The 18,728-nt window shown below is 43.8% G+C and overlaps 1 protein-coding gene across 23 annotated transcripts in view; it reads right to left on the minus strand.

Annotated features, from left to right (window-relative positions):
• NCAM1 (neural cell adhesion molecule 1) overlaps positions 1 to 18,728 on the minus strand; it is a 311,891-nt gene that overhangs the window by 16,438 nt on the left and 276,725 nt on the right. For 7 of the 23 annotated variants that reach the window (XM_032285519.1, XM_032285529.1, XM_032285523.1 and 4 more), the window contains 3 exons: positions 15,218 to 15,220; positions 5,682 to 5,806; positions 1,710 to 1,890 (listed from right to left, as the gene is read on the minus strand). In XM_032285519.1, coding sequence (XP_032141410.1) covers positions 1,710 to 1,890; positions 5,682 to 5,806; positions 15,218 to 15,220 — 309 coding nt within the window. The remainder of the gene's footprint in view (positions 1 to 1,709; positions 1,891 to 5,681; positions 5,807 to 15,217; positions 15,221 to 18,728) is intronic. The other 16 variants (XM_032285530.1, XM_032285536.1, XM_032285521.1 and 13 more) reach the window with 3 other exon arrangements.

Below are 18,728 nucleotides of genomic sequence, written 5' to 3' on the forward strand. Positions count from 1 at the left end.
CGGCGAGGTGGGCAACCCCCCAGCCCTCTCTGGCTTCAGTGGGTACCTGGGCGATTTACAAGAAGGACTCTGACATCTCTGGCAGGCACAACTTTGGAGGACAAGGCCTACCCAGAATTTCAGTCTCTGACACAAAAACCACATAAGCCGGTGCTGCTGTGAGTATCCAGCGTGTGAGCACAGCAGGTCCAAACAGCCTACCCAGTAAGTCTCACCCCAGGAAGCAATCACCATAAGGAATCTGTCTTGCTACAAAAGGGCTTACTCAAACCTCACCTGATCTCCCCCTTAAGTGTCCCATAAAGGCTGGACAGATTTGGACATTCACCTCAGACTGTCCATTGCAAGGAAACTAACCAAAGAATGCAGAGAAAGAACGGGCAGAGAAAAAGCAAGAAGAACCCCCATTGGAATATCCTATTAAGGTGTAATGAGGACATTTCCTGCAGCCACACCCATGTGCCTTGCCTTCTGTACTGACCATCTAACCAGCGACTATGGAGAAACACCCACCCCAGCAAGCACTGGGGAGCCTTCCTGACAATGCAGCGGGGACCAGTTGATGCTCCTGATCTACAGCTTAAAACTCACCTGCCAACTCACTGGAGGTCCAGCACACGTCTCTCAGACACATACATCCATGTACAAACAACCACTGGGAACCACACACTGATCCCATTTTGTTGCTGCTCTCCTAGCCCACTTTTGCACATATGTCGCTGCATCATTGGCAGCCCACAGCCCTCCGGCCTGTCTCCCCCTGGGAGGAGGAATCATGACATGGAGCCAAGAGCTGGGCAAGCTCTGTAGACAGGGCAGGCATGAGGGGAACCTCCCAAGGCCATTTTCCCACCACATTTGAACATGGCAGAGTACATGGGGCCCCCAACGGGCTACAGCTATATGTTCTATGCCCACCTCTCCTGCCTGTGGTTGGCATTTGGCTGGTCTGGAAAAGCAGAGTGATCAGTTGAAGAGCTCCTTCTTCTCTAAGGGATTTGGCCAATGAGGAGACCAGCCATCAGTGGTAAGGCTAGGTCCTGGATCTCTGGAGACAGATCTGCATCTCCTAGGAGAACTGCTGCCATCACAGTCTCTAGCAGACGTGATTGCTTTCATTGATGGTGTTTCTAGCATCTATTTTCTCCACTGGTTCTATTACAAGTGGTTCAATTTAATCTATGTTTCATTTGGAAGGCCTTTGGTAGATAGGGTTTGTAACTAACTGGGCATCATCTCTTCCTTCTCTTGGGGTCACCACAGAGAAGAAATTTGGACCATGGCTGTGCAGATAAAGCAGGCATCAGATAGAAAGTGCTCAGAAACGGTTATGTGGTCCAAGTATGATGTGGCAGATGGCAGATAAGGTCTCAAAAAAGGGTCCTTACTCAACCAGCTTCCAAATCTAGGCTGGAGCTGGGGCATTACCCATCTGGGGGGTCCAATGGACTGATTGGCATCAGTCCTTTAAGGCCAAACGAGACAGAACCTTTTCCCCAGGATGCTTGGCCAAGCCTTCCTGGGGGTCCAGTACATCTCACCCCATTGCACAGATAGGTACAAGGCAAAACTAAGCTTTGCATGGGCAACCAATCATGAGGATGGCTGTAAGCAAGCAAGTTGTCAGGGTTGTTCAGGCGCATTAGGAGGTGCAGCACTTGTGCATTAATTCAAAGCGGGAAACAAACAGAAAGCAGAGGCAGCCATACCTGGGATGGCTGTGGGCTGGGCTGAGGTCCTGAACACAAAATGAGCTGCCTTGGATTTTCCTTGCTGGTTCTCAGCCACCACGTAGACCTCATACTCAGCATTCCATTCCAGGGACTTCAGCATGACGTGGTCACTGCCAGACGGGAGCCTGATCTCTGGTTTCCACTCGGAGGAGAGCTTCTGGGAGAAACCGGCAAGAAGGATACAACAGACCAAAAATGCTTTAGATGAAAGTACTGGTAAGACCAGATAATAGGCAGAACTTATGGGATTCAATAACTGTTGGTTCAAAATCATGAAAATAAGAAGCAATGATGGGGCTGGGCACGGCAGCTCACATCTGTAATCCCAGCCACCTTGGGAGGCCAAGGCAGGTGGATCACTTGAGGTCAGGAGTTTGAGACAGCCTGGCCACTATAGTGAAACCCTGTGTCTACTAAAAATACAAAAATTAGCCAGGTGTGGTGCCATGCACCTGTAGTCCCAACTACTCAGGAGGCTGAGGCAGGAGAATGGCTTGAACCTGGGAGGCTGATCAGGCCACTGCACTCCAGCCTGCATGACAGAGAGAAACTCTGTCCCAAAAAAAGGAAGCAATGGTGGGACATGGTCTTTATTCTTTACCAGCCTGAAAAATTGCACAGGTCAGGAGGTCAACCTTGCATGCTGGCAAACACAAGCAGCAGCAGATGCCAGTGTGGCATCTGGCCAACCCCATCAAGGTCCCATCACATTCAGGGCATGCAGAGACTCAAGCAGCACCCCTGTCTCCAGGCTACACTCTGGTGCTGGGGACATATGCATAAGGATGTCCTAGAAGAGTAATAAAGCAAGTACGTTTCTTGTCATATTTCAGGATGCGGCTTAAGTTAAGGTGTGTGTGTGACTCACCTTCCTAATGTGTGAATACTGTGTAGACTCCAATTTCATTAAAAATAAAAACTATTATTGTTGAGCCCTTACTAAGTGCTAGGCACTGCAAGAAGCTTTACATACATTTTCTTGTTGTATCCCTACAATATGTCTGTGGGTTTTGTCAGGCGCTTAGTAAACCTGATGATGAGGAAGTGAGAGAGAAGTAAGGGTCTAATGTAAAATCACACCTGTAGTCAAGGCTGAAGCTAAGTCCGTTTGGGACCCAAACTGTAATCTTTCCTTTTTTTTCCCCCTTAATTGTGTTCTTGAAAATAACAGTTTTAATTGATACAATATATATATATATATATTTTCAGGGCACATGTGATAATTTAATACATTTACTTAATTTGTAAAGATCAAGTCAGTGTAATTGAGATATCTGTCACCTTAAATATTTGTCTTTCTTTAGGCTAGAAACATTTGAATTATTTTCTTCTAGCTAGTTTGAAATATACAATAGGTAATTGTGAACTACAGTCACCCTATGGATCTATCAAACACTTGGTCTTATTTCTTCTGTCACACTGTTCCCATTAATCAATCTCTCCTTATCCCCTCCTCCTCTCCTGATCGTTCGTTTCTATAGTAGGGAGCTCTGCAAACATCTGTTGAACTGAATAAGGTTTTTCTATTCCATGCAGTGTGGTCTGGTCTCTACAACTGCAGCAAATAGATGGAGGTACCTAGGGTCTAAGTTCTGCTGTCCAGTCCAACAGTGGGCTGCTCAAAGGGCCCACAAAGAATGATAATCAGGTGACCACCTCCCTCACCAAACAGTTGTTGACGAGGACATGGACAGCCTGAGAAGTCTTCAGATGGTTTCACAATTGCACAGCCCACCTCTTTGCAATCTTTGGCCTTTTCACAAGGCAGATGCTCTGAGGTATCTGCTGAGCACAGAAGAAGGCTTGATAGATGTTTATTGCATGACAGGCTGCTCCTTGGAAGGGCAGAACACAACAGCGCTGTCACCTGGACAGTGGTCTATTGGCTGTTGTAGGCCCAGGGCTAAGGCTGGATGAGGAGTTATCTTACAGCAAAGCAGTCCTCCCAGGCAAAAGTGTTTGCATCAGCCTGAGAGATGCTTTTAGGAATGTGCCAGTGCTCATGTCATGGCCTGGCACTATTATGGGTAAATGCTAGTAGGGCTGGAAGGGGAATTCTAGTTTCCTTAGGGTCTAACTAGAAAGTCTGGCTACGCTGTAAGCTAGGGTGTGTATATATCACTATGTGGCCGCATTTTCATTTAAAACAAAGCAATTCAGGTTTCCTTTCTCTTCATTTATCTGTCTTCCTTGGCAAACATCATTATACAAGACAATCAGAGTATAGACAAGATGTTAACGTTATATTATACTTATCCATAATATAAAATTATAATATTTAGCAAACATGAATGAGGTTTTGAAGTCAGAGAGGGTGGTTAAGGTTGTTGAAGTCTAACATATTTCAGTGTTGTGTCCAGTTGTGTCTTTCTAATGCAGAGCTGACTGCCACAGGCACAGTGGCTCCTCAGATGAACTGACATCTGACGTGGCTTCATACGAGAGATGGGTCCGTCCTGCGCCTGCCTCTTAGCAGTAACCATAGTGAGCATTTGTAAAGGTTTCCAAACGTCAGGCACATTTCAGGTTCTTTGCATATATTATAATGCACCTTTACAACAACTTGATAGGCTATTTCATCCCCATTTTATAGATGGACGAATTGAAGTTCTGAAAGATTAAGTGGCCTATTCTTCCAGAACAAGTGGTAAAGCTAGAATTGGATGCCATGTCTGTCTGGCTCTAAAACCCATGTTCTGCCCACTGGACCACATGAGGATAACCATTGGAAAGGCATCCAGCATACCACGCCTCTACTTCCAGGGGGATATTCAGGGCCACCTACCCAATCCTTGCACCCTGCTTGGCAGTGAAGAAGCTCTCATTCACTGGGATCTCTGGACTGGGCATTAGGGTAGTGACAGGCCTTTCCTACTATTTTAGCTTACACCTGCTTACAAACTAAGCGGGAACAAGGGCTGCCCAGCTGAGAAGCGTGCCTGCAGGGCTCTGTGCTGAACCGACTCTCCAGAAGGCTAGCCAGCTAAAGACCTATATCACTTCCACAGGGCTGATCACAAGGCAGAGAAGGAGTAACTCAGCTTCCTGGGAAAAGTCTTCTCTGGGGCTTTTTGAAGAAAGGAGACTGCTCTCTGGTTCATTATTTTCTACTACTATGAAACTGTAGCAAGAGGTTATTCTCAGTGCTCAGATGTGGTCTCTAAGTCTCTCAGTTCTAAAACCAAAAAAGGAAAGGGTTACTTTCTGTGTGGGGGTTGGGATAAAAGGTAGAAGAAGGGGAATCTTGAGTGGGTTGGTGAGCAAACCAGGAGAAAATGGCTTAGAGCCAACTTGCTGCTAGCAGGATTAGGGCAGCTCAGGTGGCCAGGTGAAGGGCTGGTGAGGGAACTGGAATTGTTTGAGGACTTTTAGGCAGCCTCGGGCAGTAGTGAGAGCCCAGTCTCTCAGTCAGATCTGGATTCAAACTCTGGCTCACCCAGCTGTGTGAGATCCGGCAGTTATTGACTGCTGTCTGCCCACTTACTTCATCTGTAAAGAGGGGATAATGGTAATATCTATTGCACAGGGTTCTCGTGCAGAGAAAATGCATGTGATCACAGTGACAGTGCAGGTGCCTGGCCTACAATACACATTTTCTCCCAGGCAGTGATTCTTATATATTAGTATGGCATTTACAGGAAGTACTAGATAATGGCAAAACAATGTTGTAGGAAAGTTCAAGACACAGAAAAATCAACCATGGTATGAGTTTGTCACCACCGCCGTCATCTAGGAGGTTTTCAGATGGACCCAGTGTGAAGATGGCCTAACAGCTGTGGGGCCATCTTGGGATTTTAAACCATGGCCAGGGCCCACGGGCCACCTGCAAGACACAGAGTAAGGCCCCATCCCGCCCCTGCCCCACTTGTGCTGTCCCTGTTGTTTCCCTCGCAAGCTGGGTGTCAGGGTTGCAGGGTTCAGGTGAAATCTGAGAAGGAGGCCACTCACCGCTCGGTACTTGACCAGATAATGTCTGATGGGGGAGCCGCCGTCATCCTGCTTGATCAGGTTCACCTTAATAGAGTTTCCATCCTCTCCCATCTGCCCTTCGAGCTTAGGTGCACTGGGCTCTCCTGAAACAGCCAGTTAATTCACATGAAATTCTCATCCACAGAATGAAGATCCAACCCATCAGAATGGGATGGAATGACAGGGTGGGGCTGGACACTTTTCTTGCTTTCTCAGAAATTCAAATGGTTAAAAAGCAATAAATATAAAACTGAATTTCAGGTAGACACCTCAGACTGAGCCCAGACTGAGAGTGCCTCTTGGGAATGTTCTGGTAAATAATCTTCCTGTGATCAGGGTCCTTCCACTATTTTAGGAATACGCTTTTTTCTGTCTCTTTCACTGGTACTTATGTTTCCTTTTAGCCGCTCTTACAACTGAAGATCTAATTTTTATAAACCTGACATATCTTGAGGAACAGCCTGAAATAGGAGAAAGTGTAAGTGTTTGAGTAGGAATCTCCAATCCATAAAATTATTTTGCAAACAGCCCAGTTTCTTCCTGGGACACATCACTAAGCCCTGGGGCTAGGAGGCCTGTTCTCTAGTGAGAGTAAATAATGCCGCATTCTTGGGACTGGCTTTTCATGTACATTGTATTACTTAGATTCATCAAAAAAATAAGAAGTTTCCGGTTGTGATTAAATAAAGCACAACTTGCCACAGGCAAGTTTTTTTTAAGTATCCTTATGGCTCTGATGCAAGTTTCCTATAAGTATCCACTTAGGGCTCAACTGAGTGAGTGCTAATCCTCAACACTTTAATGTGTTAAAGTAACAGTGTAGTCTTTTTCTTTGTGTGAGAGAGAAAAACATCTTTAGCAATTCTCAACAGAAAATAAGTTGTTTCTTGATTTGCAGTATACACTTAGCTTGTAGCACTGCCAATCCAAGGTTGAGAAGGAAGACGAACTTGCATGTGACAAACTGCTAGGGCTAGGCTGCTTCTCCAGTGAGTACGGCACTAATTTACTTTAAAAGAAACAATTTCATTGATACACAGTGAAAGCAATAAGGTGAGAGGACATGTCATATACAAAGTTAAAATTAAGACTGAACACACTGGGGACCCCTGCACTTCTGTGAGGAGCTCTCTCTGCATCTATTTCATAACCAGAGAACACTCGGAGAGGCTACAAAACTGTGACCTTTGGGGTGGGTCACTCCGGCTTGCTCTCTGGAAAACAGAATCACAGATATGTGACAGAAGAGCCACAAAACAGCTTGCCACCAGCGCTTGGACCTAAGCACCTAACACTGCATTACTGGCCATTTATGAGATAGCTGCAGGTACAGCTAGTGTCTCACCTCGCTTCTCATTCAGCTTCTCTGGGAACCACCTTCCTTTGATACGAGGAGGAACCAGAGAGAAGGCTAAGGAACAGCCCACTACTTATCATCATAGGGCCAGCAGCATGCTGATCACCTGGACGCGTGTTACAAATGTAACAAGATCCTTCCAGTGATCTGTGTGTACATTGAGGTTTGAGAAGGGATATATTAAAAGCTACAACAGGGAGGCTGCATAATGTCTGGAGGATATTGAGGAAAAGTTGTGCTTACTATTTGTTTTCTTCCATCAATAATTAAAGAAATGAAAAATTTGTTTTCTTCCATCAATAATTAATGAATAATTAAATGAAAACAGGAAGGAAAAGATAAATGGACTTCAGGCAAAGACCTGTCCTGTTTTAAAGCCACTATCTAGCCCCGGGCCATAACTATTCAGTGGAAAATATGTAGAAATTTGGTTTAGACATGTCACGGTATGTAGGCTTTCCAAATTCCTTTGGACTGTCCCAAGTCCTGGACAATACATCAGTTATGTCTACACCATTATAGATACCTGGTGCTAAAAAGCAACTCAAAGTGGCATATATTTTAGATCAAGGCAGGAGCTCTGTGTAGATTCAGAAATGCTGAATAAACAGAAGGAGACACAGGAGAACTTTACGAATTCTGGAAACCCTTCAGTGCCAGGCAAACAGGAACGGCTGATGACCCTAGACCTACTGCAAATGAACATCAATGATTCTAACTTTGTCCACTCAGAATACACTGACTGTGCTGAATGATCTTTCTGCCCTAGCTTGCAGGGGATTTTTATGGGCAGCATCTGTGGCCCTTCCAACGCGCCCACTACGTGAGGACTATGTCCTTCTCCCATGGCCTCCTTTTAGGGATCAGTCCTCTGGGACTTCTCCGGCTGCATGTTCCTAATTAGTTCCTCTTGAAATTGAACAGTGTGAGTTTTCAAGGCTGACTCAATCCTGCAAAACACTGTCTCTGAACTCTGCATCATGAGGGTCTGCTGCCTCGATCAAGTTTCTTTCCATATTCACAAAATATGGGCCCTGAATTGGATGCTCTTTAGGGCTCCCTCCAGCTCTGCCATCATGTCAAACAGTGACAGCCACTGCACTAGCACAGGCTACCAACGCCACCTGGGCTGTTTCTCATGACACTGTGGGAGGCAGAACACAGCACACATGCCTTTCAGCCAATTTTAGGGAGATGCACTCCAAGGTCAACAATTCTACATTTATAAGGCAGACAGTTGTCAACTTTTTGCTTTAAAATGTTGAAAAAGTTATGTCTCAAAAGGTTTATTTTTGAAAAGAGACCCCCAAGTCTCTTCAAAGGCCTAAGAATAAAAATCTCTCTAAGGAATTGTGAAGAAACCAACTTCCCTGATGAAAGTACTCTCTCATCTTCAGAGTTGTTTCAGAAAAAATGTAATTTGAATCAGAGAAAAACCATCAAAATCTATACCATAGTTAGAACAGTTCCTACATTTGACATAGTTAGAACATTATATTTAGCTATCATTTTATCTGAATGACTATCATAGTACTCTGATATGTGTGTATTGTTTTTCTCATAGAATTTAGAGCATTTAATATCATATAATAATATTGGCTGGGTGTGGTGGCTCACGGCTATAATCCTAGCATTTTGGGAGGCTGAGACGGGTGGATCACTCGAGGTCAGGAGTTCATGACCAGCCTGGTCAACATGGCGAAACTCTGTCTCTCCAAAAAAAAAAATTAACTGGGCATGGTGACGTGTGCTTGTAATCCCAGCTACTTGGAAGGCTGAGTCCTGAGAATCACTTGAACCCAGGAGACAGAGGTTGCAGTGCGCCAAGATCAGGCCACTGCATTCCGGCCTGCGTGACAGAGTAAGACATTGTCTCAAAAATAAAATAAAATAAAATAAAATAAAATTTAGGTTTATTATTTAGAGTGTTTTACCTATGATTTATTCAACAGATGTGTACTGAGTATCTACTAGGTCCCAGGTAGTTTATTAGACATTAGTCTTAAAGGTAAATAAGACACAGTTTTGTTTGCTGAATTAAAAAAACTTAGTTATCATGAATTCTTTTTAAAAAATGATGGGGCCCTTGGACAGATACATAATGCTTCCTATGACAGTATTTTTTTTTTTTTTTTTTTTTTTTTTGAGACAGAGTTTTGCTCTGTCACCTGAGCTGGAGTGCAGAGGCACAATCACAGCTCACCGTAGTTTCAATCTCCTTGGCTCAAGTGATTCACCCACCACAGCCTCTGGAGTAGCTAGGACCACAGGCACATGCCACCACACTCGGCTAATCTTTGAATTTTTTTGTAGAGACGGAGTCTCACTATGTTTCTGAGGCTGGTCTCAAACTCCTAGGCTCAAGCAATTCTCCTACCTTGGCCTCCCAAAGTATTGGGATTATAGGTGTGAGCCTCTGCACCCAGCCTATGACAGTATTTCAACAGGAAGATCACATTCAACCAATATCACAAAGATTTTGAACAACTTGGTGGCTCTGTAATTTGCTGTGAGTACATGAATACATGCAAAGAATAATTGTTTAATAAAGTGTCTTATTTTCCAGTGTTCACTGTCAGCTATTTCTCTTAAAGATTAGAAATGGGGTTAGAGAAACTTTCTTAGGCTTTCTGCACAAAGCCATGCCTGACGAGGGAGGGGCTGTGGGGAGAAAAGGGACCTTGCCATTTAGGAGGCTGACTGCTTTATTGAGCACATTAGCAGAAGAAATGCCTCAGAGGGTCCTGATGTGCACTGTGTTCTGAGATGGCTGTTCTGATTGAAACCATTATGGGTAATTTTAGTAAAACCAATATTGTAATTATTTGTAAAGGTTGGTTTGCGATTCAGCAGCAATTGGCAGGTTGCTCCCAGAAGAACCCAGGGGTTAATTATACCCTTGGAGTTTAGCTTCAGCCATGAGTCAAATTTTCCCCCCAAAATGTATTAAGTAAAGACTAAACCAGCAGAACATTAAGAATAAACTTTGCCAATAACAAATATAAAGTATTGGGCAGTTCTGGTATTTTCTAGGAGGATGTGAATCATGAACCCAAGAAAGAAAGAACGTACCATGGAGGCCACATATAGTCAGATATATCATAGGCAGGTCCTGTGAAAGTCTCCCTTAGAAACCATAATTGAAAAGTATATTTCTGGTCATGCCGATTGCAGGTTCTCTGTTTGTAATTACTATGATACTGTACCCTTAAATCTGAATCGGCTTCATGCCCTTCCTCTCATCAGCAGAAGCCCCAGGAGTTAGAAAACTCCTGCTGGATATATGAATTCCACAACAAAAATTATAGCAAATCCAGGGCACTTTGATAGCATTTGTGAATTTTGCAGAAAAACAATATCCTACTTCTCACTCAAAGGAGCCCAAGCACGAAGAGTTAGCTGTGTCTTCTGAATGAAAGGCTGGGGTGCCAAATAGGCATCCTCAAGAAAGCCTCTATCTGGGGCTGGGCGCAGTAGCTCATGCTTTAATCCCAGCACTTTGGGAGGCTGAGGCAGGCAGATCACCTGAGGTCAGGAGTTCGAGACCAGCCTGACCAACATGGTGAAACCCTGTCTCTACTAAAAAAAAAATTAGCTGGTCATGGTGATGTGTGCTTGTAATCCCAGCTACTCGAGAGGCTGAGGCATGAGAATTGCTTGAACCCGGGAGGCAGAGGTTGCAGTGAGCAGATTGCACCACTGCGCTCCAGCCTGGAAGACAGTGAGACTTAGTCTCAAAAGAAGAAAACAAACAAAACAACCCTCCATCTCTGTTCTCTGTTCATCTACTTTGTTTTCTCTCTCATCGAGATCTGCATGAAGTTTCAGGTGTCTGATCATAAACCAGTGATAAATGTGGGGCTTGTATTATAATCTTTTGCTTTTCCTATCAAATAAGACTTCTAGTTTTCAAAATACTGTTCATTTTGTTTATCCTAATTCCTGTCTTTTTTGGTTGATTATTTCTTACAAGCAATTTGAAACTTGTGTTATACATGCCTTTTACTATTAGTTTTTGAAAAGTCCAAAATGTATGACTTAGTTTTTCAATTATGAAGTCTATTTACTTTTCCCAAGTCAGAAACATTACAATTACATCCAGAAGTTAGAAACGTGGCTAGTCCTTAGGGGATCAGCAAATTATCTCAGGGAATCAGGATTTAGTGTCATTAGGCCACTAATTCTCTTTCCTGAAACAAAGCTCTTAGCCTTTGATGCCAAACAAAAGAATCGGATGTGATCTATGTTGAATAAATTCTTGGATACATTCTTGGCTCCCCACGACTTTCCCTGGCACCTCTTTTGGTAGCCTACATGGCTATTCTGGGGATGCCAAGTGGCTTTCTGACAGCCCTGAAGAACAGCCTGACAGTGTAAGGATGGGTATTAATTTCTCTCAGGCATTGTTCCTGCTAGATCAAGTTTTGGAGTAAAGTGTTGGATGTTTTCCTCCCCGGGTCCTTCTCTCTTCAGCATTAAGGCTTTGCTTGTGCCTGAGTGACCAGAATCTTTGCCACCCTAGTCCCTGGCTCCAGGGAACCTTGGGATATACAATGAGTCAGTGCAGGCAAGGCCGGTTCCCAGCTGGCACAGCAAAGATGCTGAACTCCCCGTGGCCACACTCACTAGGGCATCTGGTCTGTAAATCTTTTCCAGCACCAGTTTCCTGAGGAATTATGAATGTGAGAGTGCGTGTTGGGGTGGGGCAGCAAATGGCAGCACAAAGTACAAATTAAACAGCAACCAATGAGCTCTGACAGACTGAACCACAAAAATACCAGTTCCCTTCTCGCGGGTGTCATTAAAACACTAACAGACTAATTGATCAATTATCTTTGTTTCATCATCCTAAAAAGAAAATATGACCAGGAAGGTATGGCTTGTTGTTATGGGGCTGACCCAGGCTGAGGAAGTTATGACAGAAATAACTGCTATCATCAACAGTTAACTTGGCTCCTGCCTCCAAGGCCACAAGGGGGGCTCATGACGTCTTCAACTCTATTTCGTGGACATTAGATCGGTTATGAAGAAGAATGCGGCTCTTGGGGCGTTTCATCCCTCATACTGGTGCCCCTAAGGGAACTGGCAGTTTCCAAGGCCAGCAGTAGCTCCAGTCCCTGCCCACAGGATTTGGGCTGACACACCTCACTGCCTTTGTCTTCAGCCCCTTTCCACTGACTCTCTACCTGGGAACCTCCAGTGCAGGGAATCCTTAGAAATAAAGGCAATTAGAGCAGAAACTCTGGTGAAAAGTCTGTGTCGACCTGCCAGAGATCGTGGCAATCCAGACACACAGCTGTAAAAAAATAAAGGAGGGAGTGGAAGGGGTGGTTAGTGATGATTTCAATCTAAGAAGGAAGAGTGGGTGTTAAAGAGCTTAGCTCATCAGAATCAGCATTTCCTAGTACGAGTCAGTGTCAGTAGCTAAAGAAAAAAAATATCATTATGAATGGCTGGGGAGGGAGCCATGCTCAGACATGCAGCACACTGACAGAGAGGTGCAGGGGGGCTTCTCATCTCACACATGCTGCTGGTGGGGAGTCCCATTTACACAGAGTCCTCAGTAGTTGGTGGACAAAGCCATGGCTCCGTGGAGTCATTGGAGGAAGCCCTGCAGTGACGTGATGCCATGACAAAGTTCACATCTTCACTTCTTCTTTCCTGGGACGGGTGTCTAAGTGTATCTGTCACAATCCTCCATAGGCCAAGCCCTGTAGGCTCAGGGGCCAAGTACCCATAAAGGGTGGGGCTCAATGCCTGTTTTAATCTCCCTTCTCCTTCCGAGTTGCCATATTTCATGATGTGCTGCTGGACTCTGTAAACACTGCCCCACTGAACTCAAGATAGATGGAGCATCCAGCATATGGTAAGCATATCCCAGGCAGTTTTGTTTTTCTGAGGGTGTCAAAAAAACAGGGAACATTGGATGTCACCAGTTGTTGAGTGTATAACCCACTGACAGCAGAAAGTCCTCCTTTCACCCCCACTTATTTTCACTTTTCTCATTCAGGCCCAATTCAGCTTAAATCTTTGCTAATGCCCAGGGAGAGGAGGTGATAACTGTTCTTAACTAGGCTTTATTGCTCTCCTCCATGAATTTTATGGCCCTGACCTCTCTATTCCCTTAAATTTTATTGCTAAAGTCCAGTTCCTGCTGCTTGAGGGGCTCACCTGAATAAGTCCTCAGCTTGCCCCCTTGCAGATGGCAGGAGAAGGTCCTTCAAAAATGAGGACATGATTCCAAAAGGGGGTAATCATAGCTTTGGAATTCTTTAAGGCTCTCAGTGATTTTTTTTTTTTTTTTAAAGTACTGGCTACATTTTTTACCAACTGCCAAGACAATGGCTAAGGAGTGTTTCTACAGCAACTGCAGAACACATCTTTAAACATTTCTTGCCCTTGCTTAAAATGTCTGCAAGAGATCTCTCTTTAGAGGAATGAATTAGTGTCTACCTTATTAACATTGTGCTTTGTTTTCTTCTGATTATATCATTGCATAGAAATGACCAAACTTGTTGTAAAAAAAGAAATGAATAGGTTTCAAATTCAACATCCAGTAACTGCTCACATTTAATGTTTCATGAGGAAGGCCTAGATCTTTTTTCCAGAACATCAGCTACTGAATAGTCATCACAAGTCTGAAAAACATCTGGTCTTGCTGATGGTCAACCCTAGGGAAATCATGAAAATACAATATTTTGGATGGGATTTGTAGTTTAGAAGATCTTAGGCTCTCTATATTCTCTGCCCTAAGACTTGCAGATTCAGATGATTTTTGAAGGTAAGCCCAATTTATTGGCATGGACTGCATCAGATGTTCTTCTGCTTCTGGGACATTCTCACCTTATTTCATCCAATGTAAATACCCAACAACTCCTTTTTGGAAATGAGGATGGCTCATAGGCACGTCCAGAAGTCTGGCTGTAAATGGGACTACATGGGGGCCAAGCTGCCATCCCTGTAAAGCTGAGGTGCTCAGAGATGGGAAATGTGGAAGGTGAACGAGAGGGAAGGTACACAGGGCTAACACACAGGGGGAGAACGAAACACAAGAACGGACCAGGAACAAAGGACATGCGAGACCAGCTGTTGACAGTTTTGTCTGTGTGGATGTCGCCCAATCAGTTCTCAGAGAAGTGAGGTCGAACAGGGACCCCTTGCATGCACAGGCATACGGGGGGTTATTGGTGTTAGTTTTGCTTTCGTGATCAATGTAGCCCGTGTCTCGGTGTAATCTGAAGGAAAACATTTCAGTTAGGAGAAAACTGAATGCAAATGACTCAAAGGGCAGGTTCTGAATAGGTGATTTTAGTGAGGGAAGCTGTGAGCAGCAGCTTCCTTCTCTCTTTCTGGTAAGCGAGAAACGTTTTAACAAGGTTGTGACAGTCAGAATATTAACTAATTATTTTGTCACCACTATGCGCTTAATTAGGCTATAATTTTATTTCCTTTGCTGCAAGGGTCAATCATGTGTTTCTTGATTACACGGAGATCTCCAGTCATGGTAATTGCCAAATGACTTTTGCTTTGATTTCCTCCCCCTCCCTGGGGGAGGGCCACTCTTAAAAAGTGGCACCTCGGTAATCACAGCCAAACTGCTCTAATCCAAATTCTTAAGTGTTTTATTTCAGAAAGTCCTCAATGTGCATTAATTTTATGAAGCACTCTCATTGGGTTTTGAACAAATACAACCTTTGCGATGGATATATTTCACTCTGTAGCGTTTCAAGGTTGTAAACATTTTCACAGGAATGTGACTTGTTTTAGAACCACCATGGTTTTTAGAACTATGGGATACAGTTAAATAGCAATGCTATAAAGCTAATTTGCCAAACACCTTTCTGGAAAATATTTTTTACGAACCATCTGGTAAAAATTCAAGTTTGCAAACTGTGCTGTGGCTAATGTGGGTTGACTGTAGAGAACAGTTTGTGTGACCAAATTTCTTGAAGCAAAATACCAAACCAAAGGTTGTCATGATATCAAATTGTCATGTCAAGTTTGCAAGGAATGATGAATTCTGAATGTGAATTGAGAACAAGAGGAAATCTCCCAAATGGCTTTGCTTAGGAAATCTGAGACAGGAAGAAATGAGTGTGCCCTACGTGCCAGGCTGTGGTCCCAGATTTATTTCACTAATCAGAACAAAGAGTTTTACCTTCTGTTCACCAGCGTGGACGACATCATCAGCACCATGCAAGCCACATGACAAAGTCACATGATACGCACGCACATGATTGGTTGAAAGGAAAGTGGAGGAGGTCACATGGAAAATACAAAAAAATTAAAAACTGATGTAAACAATGGGCAGGGAGAAAAATCAACAACAAAATCACAGACTAAATAAAAGGAGAAACCAAATTAAATTAGCAGCATATATAGGAAACATTGGGAGGGCAGCCAAACTGCCCAGAAATAGAAGAATAACAAATCATAAAGAGCATTTGGTTAACAACACCAAAAAGCATTAGCTACGGCTGCAACACTACATATTAATACCACATCAGGAGCATGTAAACTTGTTTTGAAATAGGGAGGTGTTGCTGTCAGGACCCAGCTGTCAAAGTCAATCCAGGAGACTGTTAAAGGAAAAGAAAAAAGCAAGTTATTATCCACAGATTCCAGAAATGTCTCAGCATCCTTGGGAAACAAGGGTAATGAAGCAGAATATGGGTCATCAAAGAAAAGTCTGCTATTCTTAAGGTGAAGACTGTGTGCCCTAGAAGAACAAAATATTGTATTAAATTAAGAAGAGTCATTTCATGTTTCCTATGGCATGAGGAGGAGGGGAGCATGCGCTGAATGAGGTTGGGTGTATGTATCTCAGAGATGGTGCTTTGAGGATCTTATCTCACTTCTCTGTCCACAAAGCCATATTATTCCTGAGACCTCAGTGAGCCTCCCTAAAGTCAAGACCCATATAAAGGAAGAGGCCAGTCCAGACTAGGGAATAGGTTTCCTTCTGATGGTTGAGACAATGGCTGTGTCGACAATAAACAGCAGAAACTGTGCCTCTGGTGCAGTGTGCTGAGAGTTTGAAATTAAGCAAATGTTTGACCATTTGTGGTTAAAGTTTTTTGTTTGTTTGAAACAGGGTCTCATTTTGTCACCCAGGCTGCAGTGCAGTGGCATGAAGACAGTTCACTCCAGCCTTGACCTCTCAAGCTCAAGCAATCTTTCTGCCTCAGCCTCCTGAATAGCTGGGACTACAAGCATGTGTCACTATGCCAGGCTAATTTTTCTACTTTTCGCAGAGATGGGGTTTCGCCATGTTGGCTAGGCTGAGCTCAAGCGATCCACCTCAGCCTCCCAAAGTGCTGGGATTATAGGTGTAAGCCACAGCACCCAACCTGTTGTGGTTAAAGTTATATCTTTAGACTTGTGATTGCACTGATAAGACATACATTTGAGATTTACAATGAAACAAAACAAAACAACCTTTTCTTGTATGCATTAAAAGGCATTCCTTTTGGTCCTATGTTGTGACTGAGTGATCCTGACTTGTTAAAAAGGCATTTGGGCTTCCCACCTTAAATTTCAGAGGCCAGGGAACGTTTTGGTCATTGCCAATTGAGGTTAAGGGAGAAGGGCAAAGAAGGGAGATGAAGGCAAATTTCTGAGCAAAGAACACCGCTGAGTAAAATTAACCTGAGAGAAATGCTTTAACCAGGCTACATCTTCCCTTGTCACTGTGAGCTGACAGAATGTGTGCTTCTTTCTTACTGTCTGACATTACACAGATTCAGGCAGATTCCTACCAAAGGGGCTGGCAGGGATTATATACAACTAAGCAATTTCTCCTTTGGTTTTATTTACAATACCTTTATTCACTCATAATTATAAATGGGTCCACACACACACACACACACACACACACACACACACACACACATATATACACATACACAGACATGCAAACCTGGGAGAGATTTATTTTCAACCCCATTGATGATCATTGATGGATTTTCACATGCTGATAGCAACTCTGCTATTAGTTCCACTGCAATTCACATGTGCTACATTTCATCTTACTGGTGAGGAACATGTTCATGCTAAACACAGACTGCCGTCCAATTGTGACAGTTTTGTCTCTATCTCGGTATCCACTGGGACCTACAATTTGGGTTAGTAGTCAAGTGGCTCAAAATAAAATGACTCAAACTTTCTTCCCTTTGGATGTCACAACTAAGCATTTTATCTGTGGGCAGAAATATCTGATGTTTAAAAATTAAAGACATGTCAGGGGAGAGACACCTAATTCCTTCTTCAGGCAAAATCTGGAGCCAAGATTGTATTTCACCAACAGAGAAGACCAACCTACGTGAGCCACCTTAAATGTGACACAGTTGTACAATGACTTTATGTAGCTTTCTCCTACTGTGCCTGGACACACATTGCACCAGGCTGAAAAAGGACAGGAGCGACACTGCAGAAGCAGAAAGGGGACTGTTAGCTGCATTCCTTTCCAAATGCAAAAAAAAATAAAACTCATCATCTGAATTAAACCCATGCGAGCACAGCCTATTGTCACCAGCTCTGCTCTGCTGACAAAATGAAACCTCAAAAGCATCAGGAATTAAAATTCATCATAGCACACACACGGAGGGAACACCAAGAAAGCAGACCCTTAGCTGTGTTCTGCAGTAGAAAAAAAGAACCATTTCACGCAACACACAGAACCAGGAAACTCTTTTCTTCTCTGTTCAATTATGTATCAGAAGGCTTGGCCCCGGGAGCTGGAGCTATACTTTGCATACCTGCTTTCTGCCTTCTCGTTCTGCTTGATGAGATGTATGTCATTTTTTCTGTGCAACCAGAAATATTATAAAATCTAAAACTCCCACACAGCTTTGGTGCTTGAACACTGTAAACATGCACACATACTCATATGGATTCTCAGGGGATTCAAGTCCTCCACACACATCTTTCTTCATTAGAGCATTATAAAGACCAGCTTAGAACATGTTACAGTGGTGATTCCGTGCACATTTTCTACAGTGAATAAAGAGGATGCAGTATGGCTCTTGACTCCATTGTCAAGAGATAAATTCCAGCCCTTTCATGTGGACTCTCAACCCAGGGGAGCCTGGATTAGGCTTCTTCTGCCCATCATTTTTCAAGCACTGAGGTGGGAGCCTGAAAGGAGACAGCAGGAAGGACCTCTCTCCTTCCCCTGCGCTCTACGTGTGGGGAGGCAAAGCGGGGTATGCTCTCAGGAAGCAGTGGCTCCCTCCTTCTCGGCATCACCCTCTCCCTTTCCCCAAGCAGCCATTTTCGCCTATCCCTTCCCTCCCTCTCAGTCTTTTCGCACGCGCATGTGCGTGTGTATTTCAGAAGGAGGGACAGCAAAGCAAAAGCCAGAAAGGAGATGCTGTTCTTTTGTGTCCTCAGTGTTTCCCTAATCCGGGTCTATTTTTAACTCGAGAGTCGATTTGGAAAGGCCTCCTCATGCACGGAGTATTCTTCCAATAATCACCCCCGTTCTTTTGCTGATGCTTGGTTTGCTCTCCTGGCCAAGCAGACAGCATGCTTAGGAAACCACACCAGGCTAGGAGCTTCATGCATTCACAACTGTTGCTTTTAATAAAAGGGAAAACAACAGGCAGCGCTGAAACCTAGAAGTCGGCTCTACAACAAGCGATCAGAGATCTGGCTGAGAGCAGCTCAGC

This window comes from Sapajus apella, unplaced genomic scaffold (assembly GCF_009761245.1).
Source record: "Sapajus apella isolate SASKATOON/1434 unplaced genomic scaffold, GSC_monkey_1.0 scaffold16, whole genome shotgun sequence".
NCBI lineage: Eukaryota > Metazoa > Chordata > Mammalia > Primates > Cebidae > Sapajus > Sapajus apella.